The sequence below is a fragment of the Mastigoproctus giganteus genome, chromosome 13, assembly GCF_048544385.1.
Source record: "Mastigoproctus giganteus isolate SK-2022 chromosome 13, ASM4854438v1, whole genome shotgun sequence".
Classification (NCBI taxonomy): Eukaryota; Metazoa; Arthropoda; class Arachnida; order Uropygi; family Thelyphonidae; genus Mastigoproctus; species Mastigoproctus giganteus.
Genome location: NC_143587.1, coordinates 41034730 through 41062665, shown reverse-complemented (window position 1 = coordinate 41062665; position 27936 = coordinate 41034730). Strand labels below are relative to the sequence as shown.

The 27936-nt window shown below is 39.1% G+C and overlaps 1 protein-coding gene across 1 annotated transcript in view; it reads left to right on the top strand.

The window, feature by feature from the left end:
• LOC150075985 (prolow-density lipoprotein receptor-related protein 1-like) overlaps nt 1-27936 on the top strand; it is a 1358636-nt gene that overhangs the window by 529433 nt on the left and 801267 nt on the right. The window contains 1 exon segment of the mRNA XM_090387555.1: nt 16739-17017. Within this exon segment, the coding sequence (XP_090243681.1) occupies nt 16739-17017 (279 nt within the window).

Genomic DNA, 27936 nt, shown 5'->3' with positions numbered 1-27936 from the left:
CAATTAACCACCCACTGGCTAAAGGCAAATTTCCGCACATCTATTCTACATCTGTCTTTTCTTAATTTGAATTTATGCCCCCTTAGGTTCGTAATCTGAACAAGTGGAAGGATCCCATCAGAATTCAGCGTGCTGAACCCATTCAAGGCCTTATATACCTCAATCAGATCACCGCGCAGGTGCCTAGTCTCCAGCCACTGCAATTTGCAGAACTTAAGCCTCTCTCTTCATTCCCCTCACCAATCTTGTTGCCCTTCTCTGTACACGCTCAAGTAAATCTACATCCTTCCTAAAATGAGGCCTCCAGACCTGTACGCAGTACTCAAGGTGTGGCCTGACCATTGCCTTATACAGAGGGATAATCACCTCCTTTTCCCTGCGAGCAAAATTCTTATATATCATTGACAAAACCCCATGACCTGCCCTGGCAGCCTGTCTGCATTGCTCAGAAAACTTCATATCTGCCTGCACAATTACTCCCAGGTCTTTTTCATTTTCTACCACCTTAAGTGTAGTACCACACAGTTGGTACGTTTCTCTGGGGTTACTTCTACCCATATGCAGTACTTTGCATTTGTCAAGGTTAAACTTCAGTTGCCACTTCTTAGCCCATCTGCTCAAATTATCTAGATCCTGTTGCAGTAGCACACTGCCATTACTGTCATTAACAACCCTGCCAACCTTTGTATCATCTGCAAACTTCGACATTAAGCCTGATATACCTTCATCAATATCATTGATAAATATACAAAACAACAGTGGACCTAACACCGAACCCTGTGGGACTCCACTAATAACATTAGTCCAAGAAGAGCAGCACCCATTGATTACCACCCTCTGTCTTCTCGCACTTAACCATCCTTTTATCCATTGTAGCAACTTACCCTTAATACCATTCTGCTCCAATTTGTACAATAGTCTTCCATGCGCAACAGTGTCAAAAGCTTTCCTGAAATCCAAATATATGATATCAAAATTATTTTTTGCATCCAGTTCCTTTGTAACCACATCATATTAACCTATCAAATTTCTCAGACAAGACTTTCCCTTAACAAACCCATGCTGTGACTGAATTATTGCTGCAGTCTTGTCTAGATGATCCTGTAATGCATCTTTAACCAGCGACTCCATTATTTTACCCGGAACAGAAGTTAAACTAACTGAACTGTAATTACTCATGTCACCCTTCGATCCCCCATTTGTGAATTGGGGATACATTTGCACATCTCCAGTCCGTGGGAACCTCCCCTGAGTCCAATGATGCTCTCATAATTATGGCTAAGGGTTTGCTTACTTCCTTTGCCGCCTCCTTTAATATAACTGGATAGATCCCATCCAACCCAGATGCTTTTCTTACATTTAACTTCAACAATTTCTCCTCCACTTTGCTTTCAGTTATTACAAAATCATTAAGTATCCTGCTACAATTTGATAACCTTCTGCCATTTTCAAACCTTAATAACTCCTCATGTGTGAATGTAGATGCAAAATACTCATTCAGTTTGTTTGCTATCTGAGCAGGATCATCAACAACAGTCGAACCATCGATGTCAAGCGGACCGATCAGATTCAGCCCCTTCCTTTTAGAGTTTATACAAGTAAAGAAATCCTTGCTGTTTTTCTTAGCATCTTTTGCCAAGGATTTCTCGTAATCTGCATTCGCCTGCCTAACCTCCTTTGTGACCTGATTACAGACTAGCTTATATCTGCCATAGGCTTCTGAGTCGCTTGATAATTTATATGCATCCCATGCATTTTTCTTCTCTGTTACGAGTCTCATTAGTTCATTTGACAACCATTTAGGCCTAAACCTTGAACAATATTTCTTAATAGGTATGAAACTTTTGGTAGCTTCCATGATTAATTCCTTGAATGCTTCCCACTTAGAATTTACTGTTGGTAACATCGTCAGTTGATCCCACTGTACAGAATTTAAAAACTGTCGGAGACCACTGTACTCGCCTTTACGGAAGCAAAAACCCTTTCCTTTACCCCTGATGGTAATTAAATCTTTAAGTAAATCCCACGTCAGTACACTGTGATCACTGCCACCTAGTGGTTCTTTTATCTGCAGATTCTTAATACACGAATGATCACTGCTGATAACCAGATCAAGAGTATTACTTTCTCTGGTTGCCTCTCGAACATGCTGCTGCAGAAAACAATCACCCAATAAATCCACAAAAGTCTGACTAATGTGTGAGTGCCCAACCCACAAGTTCCAGTCAATATCTGGGAAGTTAAAATCCCCCATTATAAGACATTCCGATTTACTAGCCCACTCTATTTCTCTGTACAATTGTTCATTGTACTCATTCAAGTCATTAGGCCTATAACACACTCCTACTCTAATTTTGATCTCCCAATGCTTATGTCACACCAAACTGACTCAACAGTGCACTGTTCATCTATATCAACTGGATGCACTTCTTTTGATTTTATGTTTTTCTTTATTAACAGCATAACACCTCCTCCCTTTCTATCCTGTCTATCCTTTCTGTACACATTGTACTCCCCAAATTCCAGTTCGGCATTCCTTATATCTGTGTGACACCACGTCTCTGATATCCCAACAATATCCGCCTTTGATGTCTTGACCAACACTTCAAATTCATCCAATTTATTTACTATACTTCTAGCATTGGTATACATGCAAGCATACATGCTCCTACTCCTAGTCTTAGTTACCCTAACACATCCCATATACCCACCTATTTCAGCATGACTGCCATCCGTCCCTGAAACCCCCAACACCCCACGCTCCAGGTCGCTACTTATTCTAATAGAAGTTGTGCAAGAATCACCTTCACCTCTGCCTACGGCTGCTGTTAAACTATTATTCTTTGTATCCCCCCAAGCTATCAGTTTTCCGACCCGTCTAACACTGCCTCGATAGCATCAGCAAATATTCTTGCACCCTTTCTATTTAAGTGTATCCCATCCCTGTAGAAGCAGTCTCTCCTGTTAACAAGTACAGTCCAGGCTGAAAAAAATTCTATTCCTTGAGCCTTGCACAATCTTTCCAGGGCCGAATTGATCGACAAGGCTCTCATCATATACTCCCTCCTATTGTGTCTGGGCAGAATTGCAGACACTTTCAAATTCAACCCTATTTCACGGCTTTTTTTCATCAGTGACCTGTACTTGTTAAGTAATTCTGCCGGTCTCCTACTCTTGATATCATTAGTGCCAACGTGTACAACTATATTACCTTTTGTGCCCTTAAAAGATGATATCTGCTCTACAACATCATCAACCTTTGCCCCTGGCAGACATACCCTGGTCCTGTTCCACCTATCCTTTTTACAAAGGATGTTTCCCCTTTTCCCTGACAATAGAGTCACCAACAACTACTAGTTCCTTTGGGACCAGCACAATCTGCCTTGGGGGTTGCCGCTGTGTTGCGTGATGACCAAGTGCAAGCTCTGGCGTTGATGTGGGCAGCTGAGAGCCTGATGGGCCCCTCAATTTAGATCTTTTGATGGCATCCACCCTGTCCTTCAAACTCTCATATAGGCCCATAACAACGCTGAGTTGTCGCCCGAATTCCTTACACTCCTTACATCGCGCACACACAAAACATCCCCCATGGCAATATCATGTTCCGTTCCAGATAGTTCGGCAAACATTTCACAAGTTGCACATTTTTTTAGGCTGTGATGCGTTGGAGAATCGCCCCCCTCAGTTCTCCTCTGAGTCACAGCACTCCTGCCACTTTGTGCCCGTTGCTTTGCTGCTCTAGTTAGGGGCATGATATTTTAAATTAACTCGCAGTTGTATTTTCTCGTATAGTAACTCGCAGCTGTATTTTCTAAAGAGAGTCAGTGCCCTCTCTTTAGAAAATACTTTTGACTTTGGAGATCTTCAATGTCGCTATCAGCCAGCTGTGGGGCACAGATCGAAGGCTGCACTAGTTGATGTAGAACGTGTACAGGTTGTGATGCTTCTTGTGGGTTTACTCCTATGTGTGCCTGTGTGTGTGCGCAGCTGAACTTCTTGTACCAAGTTGTGGATGATATATATTCCTGGGGTTTGCCAGTTGTGGCACTTCCTGATGAAATGTGTACTTCTTCCTCCTGAGGATGCCTTCACTTTTCTGATCAGCTTTTTTCTTCTGTTACCCCATTGGTCCTGGGTCAGTTGGCCTATCTTCACTTTTATATCTTCACTTTTATATTATCAATGGTTAATTTTTGCTCTTTGCATCCTTTGCTCATCTGCTTACATTCCTGCTGCCCAGCCATGATGTTCTGGTCTTCAAATATCTTCTTGGTTATGCAACTGATCAGGGTCTTGTACATTTTTGGGGGACAAGTGATTGGTCTGTACTTTACCATGTTTGTAGTGTTTGTCATTAGCCTTCGTGTAGGTGATTCCTCGAGTAAGAGATGCTGGGATTTTCTCAGAGTGCCTTATCTGGGTGAACTGCTCTGATATGTGTGTGCCTGTGTGCAGCTGAACTTCTTGTACCAGTAGTTGTGGATGTTATATATTCCTGGGGTTTGCCATTTGTGGCACTTCCTGATGAAATGTGTACTGAACCTCCCATTTTGTCGTTTCTTATATGTTCATGGTTTTCTTCCTCTATAGATTTATCCGGCGGGGTACACAGCCATTACAACCAACTTCACAGCTCCACAGGTTTCCCCATAAATCCTGGAGTACCTTCTGGTTGTGAGCCCAATGCCCTTCTCTGGTCTGATTTTCCTGTTTTCCTCTGGGCATTCTCCGGGTAATGGCAAAGTCCCTTGCTGAGGTCAGGAGGTTCTGCTTCACGGTGTCAAGGTCTTCTTCAATCCCCTGATTATAGGTCTCATGTTTGCTGTGGATGTTGTCATTCATGAGGATGGCTTTCACTTCTCTGATCAGCTTTTTTCTTCTGTTACCCCATTGGTCCTGGGTCAGTTGGCATATCTTAACTTTTATATCTTCTCTTTTCTGCTGTAACCTTTCACAGGCCAGTGGTTCTCTGTCTTTGTGTTTTGTTGTTCTCTGGTTTCTCATTTGTTCATCTTGGTGGCTGCTACAGCAGCACAGTAAATGGATGTGCAAGTGGTGTCTAGTGTTTTTTCGTTGCTATTGAGATAATCTGGTATTATTCTTGTATTGATGTGGCTTGACCCAACAGAGTCCTGTGACTTGCCACAGGATTCTGTTGGGTCTCTGCTTCGGTATGGTGTGGGTTTTTGTGGGGTCCCATTCCCTTGAATTCTGCTAGGGCTTTCATCCACTCTTCTTCCATTCTGGAATATCACAAACTTGTCTGCTGCTCCTGGTCGTAGTTCTTGTACTTGCTGTTCTTCCTCCAGTACTGATTCTGTTATATCTGCATTTGTTTTTGTTTGTACTTGGTTGCTAAAATTTGCTCGATTTTTTTTCAAGATTGCAGGATCTATCAGGTTCTTATTGATGGTCTGCCTGTGATTGCTATTTGCTGTCCTGATACACACAAAATGGTTGGGAACCATTTCAACCACATGGTGTGTAGTTTTGTCATGTATGTTGTCATGTCTGTCTCTAGCTTCGCCATAGTATGATTGCAATGAACATTTTCATTTTGTTGCTCCACTTCATGTGTGGCCTTCTTCTTCCTTCCTAGGAGGTGACTACTGCAGTTATACAGAAACACTTCCAGATGGTTGGGTTGAGTGGTCTTGCCCTTCTGTTGTGGTAGCCATATGGTAGACAGCGCTACTCACTCCACTGTTGTTCGCAGTAGACTGCCTCCAATTTTTGAACCGACCCCTCTGCCTAAGGTCTGAACTCGAGTGACTTTATCCTGCACCACACTTGAAATTTCTAATTCTCATCTTTATCCAGCTGTGGTGGTGGTGGACCCATTCTATCTTTGGGTTTTGCATCCAGTTGTGGGTGTTAGTTATAAGAGCAACACCAGATGACGCCACTTATTATTATTATTATTTGCCATATGGTGCCAGGAAGCCTGAGGCTTATGCTGCACCAGCTAAAAAAAAAAAAAAAAAAAAATTGGATTACCCAGAAAGAGAGATGGTATTGCTACTAAGTACACAGGGTGGTTGTTGTTATGTCTGGCATTACTGTTGGTTGAGGAACTCTCTGACTATCGTACAGGTGTTCAGGATTGCGACTTTATGGAGTTACTTATAGGTGTTTGTTGGGAGACCTATTATTAGTAGTAGTAGTAATTGTTGATAATGCAGAAAAGTAAGCTTCTACAGCATGAGCCATTAAAAAAAAGCCAACACTTTCTATTTCACCTGCCTATCCAGTATAATAGTTTATCTAGTTCTTCCTTGAGTTTCTTCAAGCTACCCACCTCTGCAACACCAGATGGGACTTTGTTCCAGTAACCAATCACACTCTGACCGAAGGCAGATTTCCCGCATATCTGACTTGTGATCATTCTTCCTGAATTAGAATTTATGCCCTCTCATGTGTGTGTGTGTGTAGTCTGAGCAAGAGGAAGGACTCCATCAGCATTGAGCTTACTCAATCCATTCAAGGCCTTAAACACCTCAACCATGTCTCCTTCCAGGTGCCTATTCCCAGACACAGTTTGCACAGATGAAGCCTTTCCTGGTAAGAGTCCCTTTTGTTCCGCTTACCAATCTTGCTTCTGCTCTCTACACATATTTGAATAGATCCACGTCCTTCCTAAAATGTGGTTTCAAGACGTTGCTTAATCATTGCCTTCTACAATCGGATAATCACCTCCTTATCCCCTGCTGAAAAAATACAGAAGACTCTCGATTTACCGGAATCGGATTAACCGCAACACTTCAAGACTCCAAATTTAAAAAAAAAAAAAAAAAAAGTCAAACAGAAATCATAAAATTCAAATAATAACTAGAATAGGTATAAACAAATATTTTGAAAGTCGTAAATAAGCGACGAGAAGCAGCGTTATAAGTTGTCTGGGAGGTTAATGTGCCTATTATCTTGCCATCCCCCGCTGTCTTCTCAGCCGCCGCTCAAAAAAAAAAAAAAAAAGGAGAGACCAAATGTTTAGGTTGTTTTAGTGCATCACGACAATTGTTGCATTCTGTCCCACCGCAAAAAGACAAATTTTGTTTTGTTATTTATGTCAGGGATGTCGAACTATTTTTTTTTTGTTTAGAAATCGCAAATCTGACGGGTAAACTCGAAAGAGTTGCGCTTTCAGTTAAACAAAGACTTGAAATTATCCAAAAGTTTGAAAATGGTTTTAAATCTGTTAAATCTCTAATGAACCATTATAATGTTGGTGACCAAACCATACGCAACATCGTAAAAAATAAAGAGAAGGATCGTATTGGACTACAAGTAGTACGTGGTAAGATTTTTTTCTATCACCATATTTTTTACGTAGGTTGCTGAACATTTTTAAATACAGTAAGTCCCCTACTTATGTCGGGGACTTACATAAGTTACAAATTTGTTTTCACATTTTATTTTATTTATTTTAAGGATTGTAAAATTTAAAACAATAACAAAAAAAAAAAAAAAAAAAGCAATGAATAACGACAATCACGGCACACACAAATTGCACAAATAAGATCAGAGTAACAAGCAAAAAATATAGGAAAGAAGAGAGTCTTACAATTATTTATGGTTTGTTTTTTTATATGACTGAAGATTTCAGTGAAGGGGCAGACACTTCCCCATAATAACGTAAAAACTAACAGAATTCCAGCTATCAATATTATCGCAAATGCAATAAGATTAAGTTTACTACCTGTTATCCATAGCCAAGTGGTCAGGAGCAGGAGTGCAGTAGCACGCTCTTTGAGTAGACTGGGGTTCAATCCCCTGACTTCTAAATATGGTCGATCTGCCAACCCGCACTGGACCAGCGGGGCAGATTATGGTCCATTTCTCTCAGCATGAATTGTTGAGGAGGCTTTCATCCTGCAGTGGGTTGATAATGGTTTACCTTTTTTATTTTTATAATAGATTGTATTAACAGAAAAGACCAATAAAACGGAAAGTGCAAATTGTTTTTATTGTTTTTTGTTGACATTCAGAAATGTGTTTTGGTAAAATGTGAGCTCGTGCAGGGTGATAATAGTGAATTTTCGCCCTAACCCTGTGAAGCTTTTCAGAAAATTTAATTTTGACTGTTATCATAGTGCCGACTAAGAGGATAGTGACAGTGGTACTAGTAAATCTACCAAGAAAAGGAAAGCGATCGATTTGGATCAGAAAATTAAACTAATAAGAATGTATGAAAATGGTCAAACATTAACAAGTATTGCGCTGAATTTAGATTTGTCAATAATAATATAGTAGCAATATATTACTAGTCATTCCTGAGTTACGTAAAACTTGACGAAGTAAGAAGTCCTGGAACATATCTCTTACGTATGTTGGGGACTTCTGTATTTTTGGATTAACCGGGAAATCGATTATCCAGGATTTTACCATCTATCCCGGAAAATCGAGAGTCTGCTGTACTTGTATATCACTGGTCTGGCAGCCTGTTTGCAGTGTTCAGAGACCTTCACATCTTTTTTATTCAACACTGCCCTGAGTGCTGTGTTGTAACACACAGCTGGTATGTTAATCTGGAATTACTGCTCCCCTCACAAAGTAACTTTGCATTTGTCAATATTAAACTCCAATTGCCTAATTTGTCTAAATCTTGTTGCAGTACCCTGGTATGCTACTGCAACAAGACCTTCATATTATCTGCAATGACTCCATTATTTAGATATTAAGCGTGATTTGCCTTCATAAGTATCATTAATAAGTATAGAAAACAGCACTGAACCCTGGTAGACTCCGTTACCATCTTGGATTAATGTTATTAATCCAAGAAGAGCAGTGCCCATTGATTTTCCCACTCAGCCATCTTTTTATCCATAGCAACAGATTCCCCTTAATGCCACACTGTTCCAATTTGTACAGCTGTCTTTTATGTGCAACAGTATCAAAAGCTTTTCTGAAATAAGAAGTAGTATATAATGCCAAAAATATTTTTTGTATCCTTTCCTTTGTTACTGTATCGTAGTATTCAGTCAGCTTGGTCAGACAAGGTTGCCCCCTTAAGAAATCCAGCATGATTGTAGCATAATTGCATTTCTCTCTAGATGGTCCTGAATTGTTTCTTTAATCAAATGACTGCATTATTTTCCCTAGAACAGAAATCAAGCTAACAGGTCTGTAATTACTCATGTCTCACTTTGATCTCCTTTTTTGAAGTGGAGCATCTCCAATTCATAGGGTCTTCCTGGGAATCCTGGGATACTCTCATAATCATTGCTAAGAGTTTGCTTACATCTTTTGTTGCCTCCTTTGATATAAATTGCTAGATCTCATCCACCCTACGTGCCTTTTTTGTGTTTAGCTTCATTTTCTCCTCCATTGTATTTATCTCGAGTTTTCACCACCAAAAGCAAAAGATAATTTTATTTTCATGAAACAAAGATAATAAATTTTATTATTATCTTCATTCATAGCATATCAGCTTTTGGTGTGTTATGCCTGCTGTTTTCATATCACACAGTGGCCTTCGAACTGCTAACACACCTGGGGATCTTACAGTAAAGTTTGTGCCCTAAGTTTCATTTTCAGTCATTTGAAAGACATACACTGTCTGTTTGCATGTGTTTATATAGTTGATTGTGAGGTTGGGGGAAGAGGTAATTGCTGTGTGGCCCATAGTTGTTGATAGAAATTTTGTGTGGTAGGAGCACTTGTTTCCTGACTCGTTTTTGTAATTAGTGGTTTTGGGTTAAAAATGACTAAAAGATATACTGGACTCTTTTGTGAAGGGTGATATTCTTAGCTATGCTGCAGTGAGTTATTTTCATTTAAATAGCAAACAAATGAAAGTTATCTACTTTTCCATTTACTCATCTTGTACTGCAGTGTAACAAAGCTTAATTATAGAATAAAAGGTATCAACATTCAGTGTTGCAGTTCTTTTCAGAAACTCTTAACTACTATAAGCTTCTTTGAATAAACAAATTGTATGTCTGACATATAAACTATAAAGCGTTTAGGGCATAAGCCTCAAACTATGGAAAAAGTCTAGACTATGTATAAGTATAGTACAAAAGCATTAATAATACATAGCCAAATCTGAATGAACAGAATATTAGCAAAGCGGCATCGTTTTAAGTTATATCTCATACCTTCACAATGAGTTGCCACGATATTGCACTACTTCGAATAAGTAACGCTTCACCTGAGGAGAAGACTAATGTTACTTATTCTGAGATGGATACCACCACCACCCAGACGGCACCGTTTCAGGGCTATTTTGTGTATGTGTGGGATAATAACTCGACTATCCACTTGTCCCTATTAGACTTAGAAAAGCAAAAAGGTAAGAGGGAAAGTAATAGTAGGAGTGGAAGAGGAAAAGAAACGGTGTAGAAGAATGAAAGGGACAGTAACTCCTTCAACTCACACCACTCAAAAACTCATAAACCCCTTGAATAGGCAACGTTTCAGGGCTATTTGGCCCTTCTTCAGTGGTTGGGTGGGTGCGGGAAGGTACCCGATTGATGCAATAATGGCAAAACAGTTATGAAGTATAACTCCACAATATGAGAGATGCCTGATGGTGTATGCTGTATTTAGACTGTAAAGCGTTTAGGGTGTAAGCCTCAAGCTATTGAAAAGTGTATAAGTATAGTGCGAAAGCATCAATAATACATAGCCAAATCTGAATGAACAGAATATTAGCAAAACGGCATCGTTTTAAGTTATATCTCATATTGTGAGTACCTTCACAATGAGTTGCCATGATATTGTACTACTTCGAATAAGATACCTACCTACCCACCCACCGAAGAAGGGCCAAATAGCCCTGAAACGGTGCCATCTAGGTGGTGGTATCCCTCTGAGAATAAGTAACATTAGTCAGGTGAAGCGTTACTTATTCGAAGTAGTGCAATATCATGGCAACTCGTTGTGAAGGTATTCACAATATAAGATATAACTTAAAACAATGCCGCTTTGCTAATATTCTGTTCATTCAAATTTGGCTATGTATTATTGATGCTTTCGCACTATACTTATACATGTCTGACATATTAATTCTAATCAGAGTTTAAAGGAAAAATGTTTATTTTTTGTGAGTTTCCCATGTGCAGTTACCATGTCAGTGATGTACCTCTTTTTTATTATTGCATCTCTAATTGATAGGTAAAAAACTAACATCTGCAGTAATTAATCTGGGATAAGTCTTATTATTTATAAAAATTTAATTGGCTAACTGGAAGAATATACTGCAGAAGATACACTAGCTCCGAATATACTGCAGAATATACACTAGCTCTGTGGTCTACATTTGGAAACTACTGCAGTATCTGGTTCTCCAAGTGAGGTATGGGAGTTAGGTATTAGTTAACTAGTTAACTATTCATCAAGGACTAAATATACATGGATTATCTAATAAATTCTGTTATTTGTTGTTTGTTTTTTTGATTCCTTTTCACTCTCCATTTAATTTTTTTATTTCTTCGTATTATTTAATTAATAGCTGACTATCCTCTTAGATTGTTGGTCAAAGTTCATCACAGTGACAATGCAGTATCAGACATGGGAAGGTGCAGCTGAATTTTTATAAGTAAAACAGCCCTAATTAAAATTAAATGTTGTTTACTGGTTTGGAAAGTTTTAAATAGCCAAAGGGACCATTTAAAATATATCTGCTGCACAGAGGAACAGAAATTGGAAGCTTCCAATTATACTGATGGTAAAAATTCAATGAATCACTTTGCCTTTACCAATGAGTATAGTGGGTTGCAAAAATTTGCCATGAATTACAGCCATATCACGTGTACACTACCAAAAATTGTTGAGGAAAGGCCGTATATGGGGTGGGCAAACAAGTAGGATCTCAGATAAAATTCTAATTTATACAGTTATTGAATGTGGTTATTCCAGTAAATAAATAAAAAAAATGAATAATAATAATAAAAAAGATCATTTATTAAATAAGCATAGCAACCATTAAAATTTCATATAAAAGTTATTCTCTTAGTCTCCTGTATTCAGATAGATGGGTGGATGCAGTAATGCTAGAGTGGCATCAAACAGTTTCATTAAAAAAAACAGCAAATAAATAAATTAAAAAAAAAAACAAAAAAAAACAGAATTTTGTCAAACCTGAATTTTAGAATTCTGAATGCAGGGTCCCATACTATATATATATTTTTTCTTCCCACAAACTGGTCTTACTCTAAGTACACAATCGCAACATAGTCAGACAAGATATGCCAGACAAGTTGTACTTGTCTGGCATATTCAGAATGTCATACAGCTTGCTACCTGGGACTCTAAAACACTGATGGAACTGATATTCAGGCGACATTCAAGTCAAGTGGACCCAATTTGGGAAAAAATGTCTGGGCAGTCCGTGACAGCCAAATCCTCTGCTTGCACCTTTACAATGGTGGGACTGTTAGTAATCCTGGGTATAACCCCCATGCACAAGCACACTGTGGGTGACTACCCAGATGTCAACCAATGCAAGCAGGGATTGAGGTATGGCGCCCACACCACATGGAGGAACTGTCCCTCTGTGTTACCAGGCAATACTAGGTGGTAGATAACTCTCATCAACCGGTGCAATACCACCATTTTGCTTATTGGAGGCTTGAAGTAGTGGAACCCATGTTTAGTCTCCAGAGCTAAGTTCTGGTCAATCCTTCCCCATCTTTTCCATCATGCAGTATGACTGATGTCTTTTCAGGTTATGATGAACATCATGGCAAGATCCAATCTTCCTTACATTTCAAGGGTACAGCTCTAAACTGGTATTCACAGGCCGGCCGCTAGTTAGTACACCGGATCGAACCTATTGGTAACTCTTTAGGAGGCTTTCAGATCAGCTAGTGTATAATCTTGCTACCTCTGCTCTGCCAGATAGTGACTGGAGGGAGTCCAAGTAGTGTGTATGTGGGAGGGGGGGCATTGTCAAGGCCACGTTATGTCAAGGATCTGGGTATATTCTTACAATGTGTACGCCATATCCAAAAATTTCATTACTTTATACAGCATGTCTCCCCCTCACACTTTTTCCTACTATTGAATACACCATGAATTGTGAAACTAATAGATTTAGCTTATCTGCGAAAAGATCTAAACCTCCAAAACATTTCCTGGTTCAATTCACAAACATACGTGGTCTCAATTCTAATTTCAACGATGTCCATTTCCACTTCCAGTCTGCCACAGGTACTTTTTCTGACAGAATCTCAGTTATCGGATGATTCAATTACTGCTCTTCTCAGTTGCCCAAATTATTCGCTGTATGATTCCTTTCGCCTCAAAGGTGGTACTTGTGCATATGTCCGTTCCGATATTCCCTCTCAGAGACTTGGTAATTTGGAATCTCCTCTGGCTTAAAATCTCTCTAGCTCATTCTGTCAAATTCATCTGTTGTCTCTACCTTTCTCCCAACTTCACTAATCACATGGAGCTCTTCGACTTCCTCTCTTTGCAACTTGACTTTCTCCAATCCAACTTTTCTAACAGTGAGGTAATTTTCCTTGGTGATTTTAATGTTCACAACTCCAGCTGGCTTCCATTTTCTAGTCACACCAACCCAGCTGGCCGAGACGCTGAGGCTTTTTCAATTACTAATGACCTTGCACAGATTGTTCATTTACCTATAAGAATATCGGACAATCCTAACCATATAGCCAACGCGCTTGATCTTTTTCTCACAAACAACCCTTCTAAGTACACGGTCGAAGTGAGTGGTCCTTTAGGCATCTCAGATCACAACATGGTGATTGTCACTTCTCCAATGGAGCCTTTATCTCATGGCTATTCCCAATCTCATGTTGTTTGACATTACAATAATGCAAAATGGGATAACCTGTGAGATTTCTTTTCTTCTTTCCTTGGTCGGACTACTGTTTCAAAACTTCTGATGTCAACATTTGCTCAGATTGTGTCCATGAAATTATTCTTGTACGAATTGATTCTTTTATCCCACACTCCAATTTAAAATCTCGTCCTTTATCTAAACCTTGGTTTTCCAATAAATGTGCTAAGGCCGTTCAGGAGAAGAATGTTGCATATCGTAATTGGCTTGTTTCATTTTCTACCTACACCAAAGCTCGCAATAATTGTAAAGCAGTTATTAATCAGTCCAAACTAGATTTTGAACAGGCTAAGAGTAGAAAACTTGCTTCTTGCCCTAATGGTAGCCGAGCATTCTGGTCTCTGGCCAAAGCTATTGTCCGCAACTTTTGCTTCTCCCACGTCTGTCAAAACCAGATGGTTCTGTTGTCACTTTGGCCAAGGAAAAAGCTGACCTGCTAGCATCCCATTTTTCTTCCAGCTCACATATTAACAATCTTGGTAAAACACCTCCCTCCATTCCCAACAGGGTCCATTCCATGCTTCCTGTGGTCTTCCGTCAAAAGGATTTTGACTAATCTTGATGCTCAGAAAGCTCCAGGTCCTGATGGTATTTCTCCACTTGTTCTTAAAACCTGTGCTCCTGAACTTACTCCTGTTCTTTGCCGCCTTTTTTCATTTTCTTATACCAAAGGTGTTTTTCCTTCTGCTTGGAAATTTGCTCATATCCAGCCAGTACCTAAAAAGGGTGACAAATACCTCCCATCCAATTATTGTCCCATTGCAATTACTTCTACTCCTTCTAAATTAATGGAGAAATCAATTAACCGCCAACTCTTAAGCTACCAAGAAACCTTCTGTTTGATTAACGATCACCAGTATGGATTCCGTCAATGTCGATACACCGGTGATATTCTGGCTTATGTTACCCATTTATGAAAAAATTAAATGGAAAACTTCTGTGAAACACAAGCAGTTGCTCTTGACATCTCAAAGGATTTCGATCGTGTTTGGCTTAAAGGTCTTCTAAACAAGCTTCCATCTTATGGTTTTCCAACTGTTTTTTGTAATTGGTTATCCAGTTTCCTCTCTGATCGCTCACTTAGGGTGATAGTAGATGGCTCTCTGTCTTCTAACTTCTCCACTAATGCTGGTGTCCCCCCAAGGTTCAGTTCTTTCCCCCACTCTTTTCCTCTTGTGCATTAATGACCTTCTTCTATTGACTGGAAATCCTATCCATAGTTTTGCCGATGATAGCGCATTACATTCCAATTTCCATTTTGAGAAATCTTGCCCTGCTCAATCAGCTTCAACTTCTCGAATATCCGCTAACAATTCCTTAAATGCCAATCTCCAGGTAATTCTCCAGTGGGACAATGACAACTTAGTTGATTTCAATCCTTCTAAAACTCAGTCTTGTCTTACATCTCGCAAAAAGGATTCTTCTTCTCCGCGACTTCTATTCTCTCTTGGCACAAGCATATTACAAATATTGCTTCCTCTGCATCTCAAAACTTTATTTTCTCTTTCGCTCTTGGTGTTACTTTTCTTCCAAACAGGACGCCTCCATAGCCAGGTGGGAAGGAGCAGCAGTACGTAGCACACGCTTCTTGATTAGACTGGGGTTCGAGCCCGTCACCACCAAAATATGGAGGATGCGGAAAGGTCAGGAAATGACCACCGCATATCTCGGAGCAATATGGCCTTAGTTGCTAATGCTCCTAAAAACCAAATAACAAACAAACAACATCTTCCAAACAGCTGTTCACCTTGTACAAATCGCAAATCCGCCCTACCATTTCTTGGAATATTGTTCCCACATCTGGGGTGGTGCCCCAAAACCTCTCTGAGGCTTCTACATTCCATTCAGAAGAGGGCAGTTAGGTTAATTAATGACTCATCTCTAACAGAGTCTCTTTGCTCACTGTCTCATAGACGTACTGTTTCTGCTGCATGCCTTTTCTACAGATACTTCCAAAGGGCACTGCTCTTCTGAATTGGCTTCTATAATTCCCACTCTCTCTTTCAAAACAGTGTGAAAACATGTCGCCACCAGCCAACGTCCATTTACTGTCCAACTTCTAACTCACAGAACCAACTTTTCATCTTCCTTGTTTATTCATTCAACTGCCGTTTTCTGGAACAACCTTCCTTCATATGTCTTTCCTGAAAATTAGTCTACAGAAGTTCAAGTCTAATGTCAACAAATATCTTCTCTCGTCTTCTCATCCTGCAGTCCCTGCATCATACTAAGTACTATAAGTTCTAATAACTCTCGTTTTTGGGGTTTTCATAAAAAAAAAAATAGTTGCTTGATGGCTTGAGTTTCTTTGGTTCTAATACAAAACAACCACATCTTATAGATAGATAGATAAATATATTCTCAGTGGCATATTTTTGTGGCTATTTTTGAAATTATATATATTTTCTCAGGTTATAATACTAACCATTTCTTGTACTAGAAATTTAATATTATTTACATATTCTTTCCTGTAGTGGTCTTGTGGAGAATTACTTAACTAAAATTTAATTTATTAATGATTATTACTGTGTATTCTAATTAGTAATAAATTATATAATCATAAAACTACTTTTTTTTTATTATTTTATATTTTTTATCCTACAAACTGGTCTGGCTCTAAGAAAACAATACCAGCATAAATGCTTGATGGCTTGAGTTTCTTTGATCCTAATAAAAAACAACCATATCTCATAGATAGATTCTCAGTGGCATATTTTTGTGGCTATTTTTGAAAAAATATATATTTTCTCAGGTTATAACACAAACCATTTCTTGTACTAGAAATTTAATGTTATTTACATATTTTTTCCTGTAGTGGTCTTGTGGAGAATTACTTAAATAAAATTTAATTTATTAATAATTATTACTGTGTATTATAATTAGTAATAAATTATGTAATCCTACAACGGTACTTTTTGTATTATTTTAAAGCTATCTATTTTGGAGTGATTGGGGCATACCTCCAAAAATAGAAAGGGCATCATTAGATGGAAGCCAGAGGAAGGTATTCGTAAATACATCCATTCAGTTAGTTAATGATTTGGCTTTGGATTCTAAAGAAAATAAACTGTATTGGTGTGATTCCCGGACTGACACCATAGAAAGAATTAACCTTGATGGATCTAAAAGAGAAATAGTCATAAGTGGAGCAGTTTTAGAGAATCCTTTCACTCTAACTGTGTTTGAAGACACTCTCTTTTGGGCTGATACGTGAGTATTTAGAAATTATTTTTGTTAAAAAAATTGTATGTTTGATTTCCCACCATTTTGTATAGTGTAAGAAATTATTGTTCAAATTAGTTTTTCTATTCCAACTCAGAATTGGGTTTTCTTTTTGACCCACTTAACTGCTTCCTGAACACCTTTTTATTGAGAATTCAGTTTCATAGCATATGATGCAGGAGGAATATATCAGTGTAGTGTGGTTAATTCAGTATATTGATTTTTCAGCTGACAGTTCTTGTGAGAAAATTCAAATTAAGCATTGAAATTGTTAAAAATTGTCACTCATGATTGATGTGACTGTCCATTCCAAGTGATTCATTAGTCAAATCTAGAATAGACTTTAAAAATGAAAAATCGGACCATTTTTCTCCTACTGTGGTGTTGAAAAGTTGAATAACTGATGGAATTTTCTCAGTTACTCCGTAATGAATTAAATATGTAAAAGTCATGGTAACATGCTTCTTCTTCAGGTTCTGTGATCAGTTTGAACGTTGGAGTCCAACATTTTCCAGCCAAATCTGTCCCTTGCTTTGTGGAAAATTTCTTGTCGTAAGACCCCCCCCCCTCCTTTTATTCTTTGATGTTATCAAGCCCATTTTTAATTTTGTCTTCCTTTTGCTCTTTTGCTTATAATCTTCCCTTGCAGGATTAGTCTCTGCAAGTTATATTGAGGGCCTCATAATGTGCCCAAGGTAGGCAGTCTTTCTCCTTGTAATTGTAGTCAGTAATGTTGTTGCATCTCCAGTTATCATGTGTAATAAAGAATAAGAAAATATATTCTAGAAAATGTATCCGAGAAGGAGGCATATTTTATATACATCCTTTTGTTTGATCCTTAAACAACTGGTTCAAACATAAAAAAGATATACATTGTTTAACCAACCCTCACAATAACTGACCTGTTCAAAGTACTAAATAAAGAAAAACCAAGTATGTTTGGACCAGATGTGATTTACTGTCAAATTTCTAAAAAATATATATATATATCTGATAATTAAAATAAATATGATATTTAAAATAAAAACATCAGCCAGTAGTACGGCAATAATACAGAGTGAAACGAAACGCAAAATAATATAAAATAAACAAACAGGGAAGGGAAAGTAGAGATAATAGGACAAAAAGGTAGTCGATAATCCTGTATAATTTAATCAATTAAGTCATTAAACCCAATTAATAAAAAAGTAAATTTAAAATAATGCCAATTATAAATAATTTAGCGGTACCCCCCTCGAAGGTACCGGTTCCAAAAGACGTGAAATATCACCAAAAAGGGTTAAAGAAACTACCAAAAAACTAAAATATCAAAATGATAGACTGACCATCATGCCCCATATCGACAGAGGACCACGAGGCCAATAATGGTCATGGAATCGCTGCATTTCAATCGTCATACAAATCATCGCAAAGGCAGAAATATCGAAGAACCAATCCACCCCTCCATTCTCCGATAGATCCAACCAATGCAGAGGATTTGCATGGCGGTGGTCCTTATGCAGCGAAAAATAATCTATAGAACAGACAGCACTCTTGATCAGAGCCACACCACTGACATAATGCAAGCTTAACCAGCTTATATAATAGAAAGGAAAAGAATAGATGGCGGCACAGGCGCTGCTTATTTAGCATATCAACCCACTACTACCATTAATTTATATTATGTGAGGTAAAAGTTAGGCAAAAGAAAAAAATAAATAAATATGGCTATGTAGCTATCATTAGAGGCAGCAAATGCACATCTTCCACATGATGCCTAATTATATCTGATAATTAAAATAAATATGATATTTAAAATAAAAACATCAGCCAGTAGTACGGCAATAATACAGAGCGAAACGAAACGCAAAATAATATAAAATAAACAAACAGGGAAGGGAAAGTAGAGATAATAGGACAAAAAGGTAGTCGATAATCCCCTGTATAATTTAATCAATTAAGTCATTAAACCCAATTAATAAAAAAGTAAATTTAAAATAATGCCAATTATAAATAATTTAGCGGTACCCCCCTCGAAGGTACCGGTTCCAAAAGACGTGAAATATCACCAAAAAGGGTTAAAGAAACTACCAAAAAACTAAAATATCAAAATGATAGACTGACCATCATGCCCCATATCGACAGAGGACCACGAGGCCAATAATGGTCATGGAATCGCTGCATTTCAATCGTCATACAAATCATCGCAAAGGCAGAAATATCGAAGAACCAATCCACCCCTCCATTCTCCGATAGATCAACCAATGCAGAGGATTTGCATGGCGGTGGTCCTTATGCAGCGAAAAATAATCTATAGAACAGACAGCACTCTTGATCAGAGCCACACCACTGACATAATGCAAGCTTAACCAGCTTATATAATAGAAAGGAAAAGAATAGATGGCGGCACAGGCGCTGCTTATTTAGCATATCAACCCACTACTACCATTAATTTATATTATGTGAGGTAAAAGTTAGGCAAAAGAAGGATGTGCATTTGCAAAAGGAGGATGTGCATTTGCTGCCTCTAATGATAGCTACATAGCCATATTTATTTATTTTTTTCTTTTGCCTAACTTTTACCTCACATAATATATATATATATATATATATATATATATATAATGTTGGAATTATCTAATGACAATTAGATTTAAATATTAAATAGCGTAAATGAGGATATGTTAATGCTATTGCCCTGTGACAATTAGACATTATATATGCATGGGTTATATATGTACTTAACTTATTTATACATTGTTACTTATTAAATTGTGGTACAACTTGGGAGCATCAGGTACACTATAATTCTGTTGGTTTGGTTTCTGATCACGTTTCCATATATATTTTTGGCTAATTTTGTTTCCCAGTTTGTTATTTTCAGTCAGTTAGTTAGTTAAAACTAACTAACTGGGAAACAAAATTAGCCAAAAATATACATGGAAACGTGATCAAAAACCAAACCAACAGAATTATACACATATGCAATAGCCCAGAAAGAATGATGGAAGCTTTAATAAAACTGAAAAATACCCTCATCAAAAACAATATACCTGACAATTACATAAGACACCACATAAATGCAGCTGCACAAGATAAACTGAAACAGCAACCTACTAACATTAATCCTAATAGTATCTTTGAAAAAATTTTTTCCATGGTACATAAATGCTCCAATTAGAGCTGAAAATTGGTCCCAATTTGAACCCCAGGTTAATTGCGCATAGGTGAGGTTTGTCACCTATCCGCACAGTGCCTGGATGACCAAAGCCAAATCCCCACTAGCAGAGTTATTAACACCATGAATGTAAATACACAGGTCATCATCATCACCATGCAGGTATATTATTGCATTCCACTAAAACGAGATTTATTTACAAGCACGGAATATAACGAGAAACCACAGGGTTAATATTCACAATGAAAGAGGCTGTATATATTTGTAAATAGTTATCCCCAAGGGCACATACAGGGCTGCTGTGCCTTAGAAAAGCGTTGCTAGTCCACACCCTATGGATAAGATGTTTAATTTTAAGATCTATCATTTTAGTTTAATTTTAATACTACCAAGTCAATTTATTTCTATTATTTTTCATTTTTGGCCTAAATTGATATCATGTTGTATTTGCTTCCCACAATAATACAAGCAAAAATATATAATTCCCCAAGCTTTAAATTCCATTAACATCCAGCCCACTCTCTGGAAAGCAAAACATTTGCCTATGGCAAGGTATCACGCCACTGATTAAACCTGGTACATCTGTGCAATGAAGGAGGAAAAATTGAACATTTTCAGACTGACCACCACACGATATGGAGGTGAGGTACTATGATATTCCAATCTGATACATACCCATAGAGCTTTGAATCTCCCATCACAGTTTGCTGTCATATATGTAAACCACCCTGTTTATTTAAAATTAAGTACATACATTCAAAAAGATTATTCTCATTATTCCAAATTATCCACCAAGTAATTACCTAAAGTTAACCTAGCAAAACGGGTATGTATAATACATTCCTCTAGTATAGTTATATGTCTGCTCAAAGCTCCTGAGAAAGTAGCAGAGATATAGCCATGAGGGAGAATGTTAATTTTCACTAACTTTTGCTAATTTTCTCCAGCTTTCTCTAATCTTCTTTAAATTTACATTAATTTGTTGTTTTTATATGTATCTATGTTATATATTTATATATAAGGCTTCCCATACCAGGGCTAGATTTATATATAACTAGTGGGTTGGTTGGGGTCACTACAAACCTGATGCTCCCAAGTAGTACCATAATTTAATAAATAATGATGTATAAATAAGTTAAATTCACACACACACACACACACACACACACACACACACACACACACACACACACACACACACACACACACAATATATATATAATAATGAGCTGAAAAGTTAAGTGGTAATGCAGATATAAAAATAATAATAAAGATAATATAACATTTGCACCTGAGTGCACTAAGCAACAGCAAAGGATACAAAAGTTTATGTATGTGAGGTAGAATTAATAAGTGTGTTAAAAAGTGTGAAGATGGATGCATAAATTATACAAAATGCCAAAACTAATAGAAGGATAGCTGAAATTGGAGATGTTGAAGGTGTAAGAAAGAGAGAATGTGAATATCCTATATGATATAATGAATTAAAGAAAATTATAGGCTGAATAGGATAGCCAATTAGAGAGAAGGAAACTATAAATCAAAAAAAAAAAAAAATAATAAATTAAATTGATAGATGGAGTTAATAGCCAGCATCAGATATGGGTGGGCAATTTTGGTTATAACTTAAAGAAAGGGGTACAGAAATTATAAAATTAAAATCTAATGTTTGCTAAAAATATAAATATTGATACATAATCAGGTATTTCATCAGGGGACATAATCTGATCCCGTATCAAAGACTGCATTTCTATACTTGTCCATACCTGTGGAAGAAAAGCAAATTTAAGAATAAAACTGAGTGAGATTAAATGGGGGAGGGGGCAGTAAAGCAGTAGAACTTTCACAAAAATATGGACAAAGTAGTCCCAACACAGTATATGTTATAGAATAAAAGAAATTAAGGTAAATTATGAAGTAAAGTGGTAATAAAATAAAATTAAAATAAGTGCTTACAGTGTAGCCTAGATGCAAAAATAAGTGGTAAAAAGTGAATGACACGATTTAGAATAAATTTAAGGAGAATATGTATATGAAGTTAGTGCAAGCAAAAAGAATAAGGCAAGGAAGTGAATCGAGGAGAGAGAAGGGATAAAAGTGTAGATAAAAATGGCAAGGTTAGTGAGAGAGAGATTAAGGACAGTAGGAAAATTCGTATCACCCTCGTATTGTACTAATAGCTTTACAAATGAGAAAAAAGGAGAAGTAGAAAGTATAAAGATAAAAACCTAAGAAAAATATATTAAAGATTATTGGATAAAGCTGGAATCATAAAGCCCTTCCTTTTAGTAAGGCCATGACTGAGAGAGATTTAGTAGAAAAAAAAAAGAGTCTAATATCAAATGCTTGCCTTGTAAGAAGCCAAAAAATAAGAGCTGAAAATAAAAACTGAAAGATTTACAAAAAGTAGATAGTTACTATTTTATTTTAGAGTATAAAATAGATACCTGGAATTTTCAAGTAATGCGTAGTAAATAGTTGAGGGGGAAAAAACCAGGAAAATATCCAGTTGAATTGATTTGTATAACTGAAGTTAAAGCAGTAAGACATCAAAGAGTAGTAAGGAAAGACTTACTACGGTATATTAGCATTAGCATTAGTAGAGGCATAAGATGCAAGAAAGAAAGCTTATGCAGCATCAGCCAAAAAAAAAAAAAAAGAAAAGAGGTCCGATTTCACCCCTCTGTTCGTTCCAAATACCTGTCCAGCTCAGCCTTAAATTTATTTAGGTTATCAACTTCCACAACAAAGGATGGAAGTCTGTTCCACCAATAAACTACCTGCTGACTAAAGGCAAACTTCCACACATCTATCCTACAACTGTATTTCCTCAATTTGAATTAATGCCCTCTCAGGTGATTATTCTGAGCAAGAGGAAGATTCCCATCAGCATTGAGCATCTCAAACCATTCAAGGCTTTATACACCTCAATCAGATCACCTTGCAGGTGCCTAGTCTCCAAACACTGTAATCTGCGAAAACTTAAGCCTTCCTTAAGCAACCCTTCGTTCCATTCACTAATCTTGTAGCCCTCCTCTGTACTCATTCCAACAGCTCTACATCCTTCTTAAAATGAGGCCTCCAGGCCTGTATACAATACTCAAGGTGTGGCCTGACCATTGCTTTATGCAAGGGGATGATCACCTCCTTATCCCTGCTAGAAAAGTTCCTGTATATCATTATGTGTATCGAAGTCTGTATATCTGTATCCTGAAGTCTGTATCCTGTACATAGTGGACATAGTGTTTTTTGTTATGCGGTTCCCGTGGTTTCCCACAAATCCGCGTTAAATACTCTGTTAACATAGCAAAGCCAGTCAGTGTGGGTTATGTGTGAGTAGTGTGTTGTTTGTGTTGTTTGACTGGCCTCTTCGTTACTGGGAGGCGCGATCACCAGGAAGGAGCCTCCCAGCATCCGTCCACTGGCACGAGGAGCCGGACCAGGGAGTAAAAGACATCTGACGGGCCGTCCACACTCTTGCAGGAGTGAGAGTGGGGAAGGCCAAGGAAAGAGCAGAGAAGAGACAGGAAAGTGGAAGACAGACAAGATAGTGAGGATGACAGAGCGTAGGCATCCTCCCAGGCGAAACGGAGCAGGAAGAGTGCTAGGTGCAGTTGTAGGAGTCCTGAAGAAAGACTGTGGGTAGGAAGAAGAGAATAGGTAAAGTTCAAATTAAAGAGTCCAGGATCGTCACAATGGAGAATCACGGAGCGGCGTCGACAGGGCTGTCCGCCATTTGCAGTTTCATGTCTGGAAGTTTCCGGTGCTGGGTATCAGTTGCTGTCTAGAAGAGGTTATCCAGGAGTAGTGTTCGGGAGTTGCAGGTGATGCCAGCGACGACGAAAGACCTCGTTGGCATAACTGGTCAGTGCACGGAAGGCATCATTAGATTCCAATAACTTGGTTTCTGGCCGAAGTGATGTAGTGTGGAGTTCTAGGAGTAGTTGGTTTCTTAGATCTAAGTATACGTTGCATGAGTGCATCACGTGATCCCAGTCTTCAGGTTCTCTGCAGGTACAGAGGGCATCCTCGACTAGGCCGAACTCTAGAAGGCGTCTCTTGAAGGACCCGTGGCCAGTTAATAGGAAGGAAGCATAGACGTTAGGGAAGAACCAAGTGGAACGTTGCTTGTTGATGTAGGTTACCACAGGAAGGAAAAGTTTAGTAATTGCACCAGTTGTGGAGTTATTCCAGCGGGTTTGCCATAAGTTTATGAATTGTAGCCACACACGTTTATGTTCCTGTTTGATGTCGGTATCGGTACGGGTTTGAATAGTGAGGAATTCAGCTTCCTTATTCTTCTTGATGGCATGAGAAAGTCCGATAAAAGTGACGTGGAGGTCCAAAGGGAGGCGGCCTGTTAGTAGCTGTAGGGCGGCAGTTGATGTCGTTCTACATGCGCGGGTCATTTGTAGTAGCATAAGTCGTTGAATTTGCCGAATTTTACGTTGAGCATGCACTAAAGTCATTCGGTGGTACCATACTGCAGCTCCATATGTAACAATTGGTATAAATACTGCTGAGTATAAAAGGCGTTGAGTTGGTCCTTTAAGACCCCAGTCCTTGCGGGTAAAGCGTGCTAACATAGTGATGTAATTTTTTATCTTTTCTTTGATAGCTTGGATATGAGGAATGAAAGTTCTCCTGTCGTCCAAAATTACTCCCAGGTACTTCACCGATCGGTAGTTTTTCAGTGGGCGGCCATTAAAACGTATGGTAGGAGGTCTGGAGAAGTCCAGTTTGCCTTTTAATAGGAGGGTTTTGCTCTTCTCAGTGGAGACTGAGAGTTTATTTTCCGTGGCCCATACGGACAGAGCAGCGAGAACAACCGTAGCCTGGGTTTCTATGGTGGCGCGGGTGGGGCCCTCAATGATAATAACCATGTCGTCGGCATAAGAAAGCTGAGTAGTGTGTGGGTAGTCCCTCAGGAGCCAGTCGTCGAGTATCATATTCCAGACAACTGGCCCCAGGATGGAGCCCTGGGGACAGCCTCGGGTTAGATGTCGGGGTGATGCAGTGATATTTTGTTTTGATGCTGACCTTGCGGTTAGAGAAGTAGCTTTTGAGGCAGTGGTAGAAATTCCAAGTGCAGTTAGAGACTCTGGCCCTCTGAAGAACGCCCGGCCACCACACTGTGTCAAAAGCTCCTTTGAAGTCAATGAAGATTGCCAGTACATAAGTTGCATCCGACTGTTCTGCAACTTTGAGGGTTTTGGATAGAGCATCAATTGTGGAGCACCCTTGTTTGAATCCAAATTGAAGCGAGGATGCCAAACCACTGGCTTCATATCGGGGTTGGAAGCGGGAGAGCAGCAGTCTCTCAAAAACCTTGCCGAGAATGGGAAGCAGCGCAATCGGGCGATATGCCTTGGAGGTACCTGTGGGATCCTTAGGTAAGAGCCTCAGATTAGCATGCTTCCAACGTGATGGAAAGTTACCCTCATTCAGACAGGTGTTGAAGAGCTGAAGAAGTATCATTGGAGCTATGGCCCAGAGACGTTGCACAGTCTCGCCTTCAATAAAATCCAAACCAGGAGCTTTACCTTTTTTGATTTTTTTAATTGCTGCATCGAATTCTTCCTCTGTGAATGGTTCCTCCATAATATCTGGCTGGAAGCTGGAATTTTGTACTGCTATCTTCCTGTGGATGTCAGTATCAGAGTTGGTGTTGTCCTGATATATTAGTTCATCCAGAATCCGGTTGATTGTATCTTCCCAGTGTGTAGTCTCAGACGAGTCATCAGAGCGGACAGAGTGTATGACATCCGTGGATCCCAGCTTATTCCTCACGAGTTTGTGGACTAAACCCCACGGATTCCGGTTCCCCTCAGTCTCGACAAGGGAACGCCAGGAGCTTTGCTTGGCATGGTAAATTTTGTTAGTATATTCACGGCGGACTGCTTTGAATCGGTCTCTATACTGTTCTGCAATGTGAGCAGGTTCAGTCCTTCTCTTGCGTTGGTATTCTTTCCGAGCGCGCTTCAGAGAATTGCGCAGGTTAGTGAGTTCCTGCGACCACCATGGAACAGATCTTGGTTTCCTGGAACATTTTTCATGGAAGCCTCTGAAGCTTTGAGGAGCAGACTCTGCACAAAGTCTGTTTTCTGCGCACTGTTCATTGATTGGTAGAAGTTGCTAGCTGGGTCATGAAGAGCATCTTGAATTACATTGTCAAACTGGTCCCAGTTCGCTGTTTTAGTAGAGAATCTTACAATATCCTGGATAGGCACTTGACGAGGGAGGGCAGAATCGGTGACACTGTAAGTGATGAGGCGATGGTCGCTAGTAGTGGCTGTGTCATGCACCTGCCAATGGAGGAGTCTATTGCGAAGAGAAGAAGTAGTTAGTGTGATGTCCAGGTTAGACTCTCCAGTTCCCGAAGAGTAGGTGGTTGGTTGTCCTGGTCTGTTGATGATTTCAAGGCTGCGTGAGGCAATGAATTCATCTAACATATCTCCTCTTGCATCGGTAGAGGTGTTGAACCATTGTGTTGACCGGGCATTCGAATCTGCGGCTATGATGACATCAGTGTTCTCCAGGAGGTCAAGAGCTTGTTCTAGTCGAGCTATGTGCGGGAGGATATCTGTACCAAATTGGAAGTATGCTGTTAGGACCGCAATACGGCCGAAGCTGCCTTCTATTGTAGCCCCCGCTAGGTGGGGAGTGCAGAGTGATTCTATCTGTGTTACTACTAAGTCTGGATTGCGGACGATGATAGCAGCGAGGCACAACTGGTTTGTCGTCTGGATTTTCCTGAAAGCCAGGGGGTAACCAGAGACCCTTCCACGGACGCAGTATGGTTCCTGAAGGAGAAGAATGTCTAGATTCAACTCGTCCATTAGGGGATGAAGCTGTGTTGCCACTGAGATGGATTTTTGGCCATTGATTTGAGCTATACGAAGTCTGGGAGAGGGGGGATTGAGCATCCTATTTTCCATAGTTAGTCTTATTGCGTACTATATCTGCTGCTCTTCTATATACAAGGCACGCTCCATCCCGCACAGAGTGATCGTAGGGTTTGTTAATTGCTTTGCAATTTGAGCATTTAGGAGGTGAGGCTTTGTTGGGACAGTCCTTGTAGAGATGCCCTGCCTCAGCACAATGCCCACATATTGGTTGTTTTTTAAGACACTTAGCAGAGGTGTGCCCATAACCAAGACATTTGTAGCATTTCAGGACTGGTACAAAATCTCTGAATCTGTGGGATGACCAGCCCAGAAAAATTCTATCCTGGCTGTGTAGGAATCTCCTTATCCTGGGGGACACTTAACCCAATTAAGTCGACCGCGAGTCCGTGCATTGGTGGAAAATTGAATTTTCATCTCCTTAATGGCTTCTTCTTTGCTCATGGATTCAAAGAGATTTCTGTTATATACTTCCTCCAGTAGGTCAACTTTCTGGATTGAGCCATCTACATCAAACACAATTAAACTTGGTCCCCTGAGTTTAGGGGTTTCAAAGGTAAGAGTTAGATCTTCAGCTGTGCCGCAAGACTTGATCTGTTCTAGATCTGACTTAGTGGCTGCTTCCAATATTATCCCTTTGTCGCAAATTTTGCGAATGTTTTTGATTTGGAGATTGTCTAATTTTGGTTTTATCTTCTTTAGGACGGTGTCCTTCACTCCATCGCTATCTGGGATGTCGCACCCTTCTCTAGCTTTTATAATCAGCATATGCTTGTTCTGTGTGGTGGGGATCTGAGGTAGTTTGAGCATGGCAGCATAAGACAACTGGTGCCGAGTATCCTCAT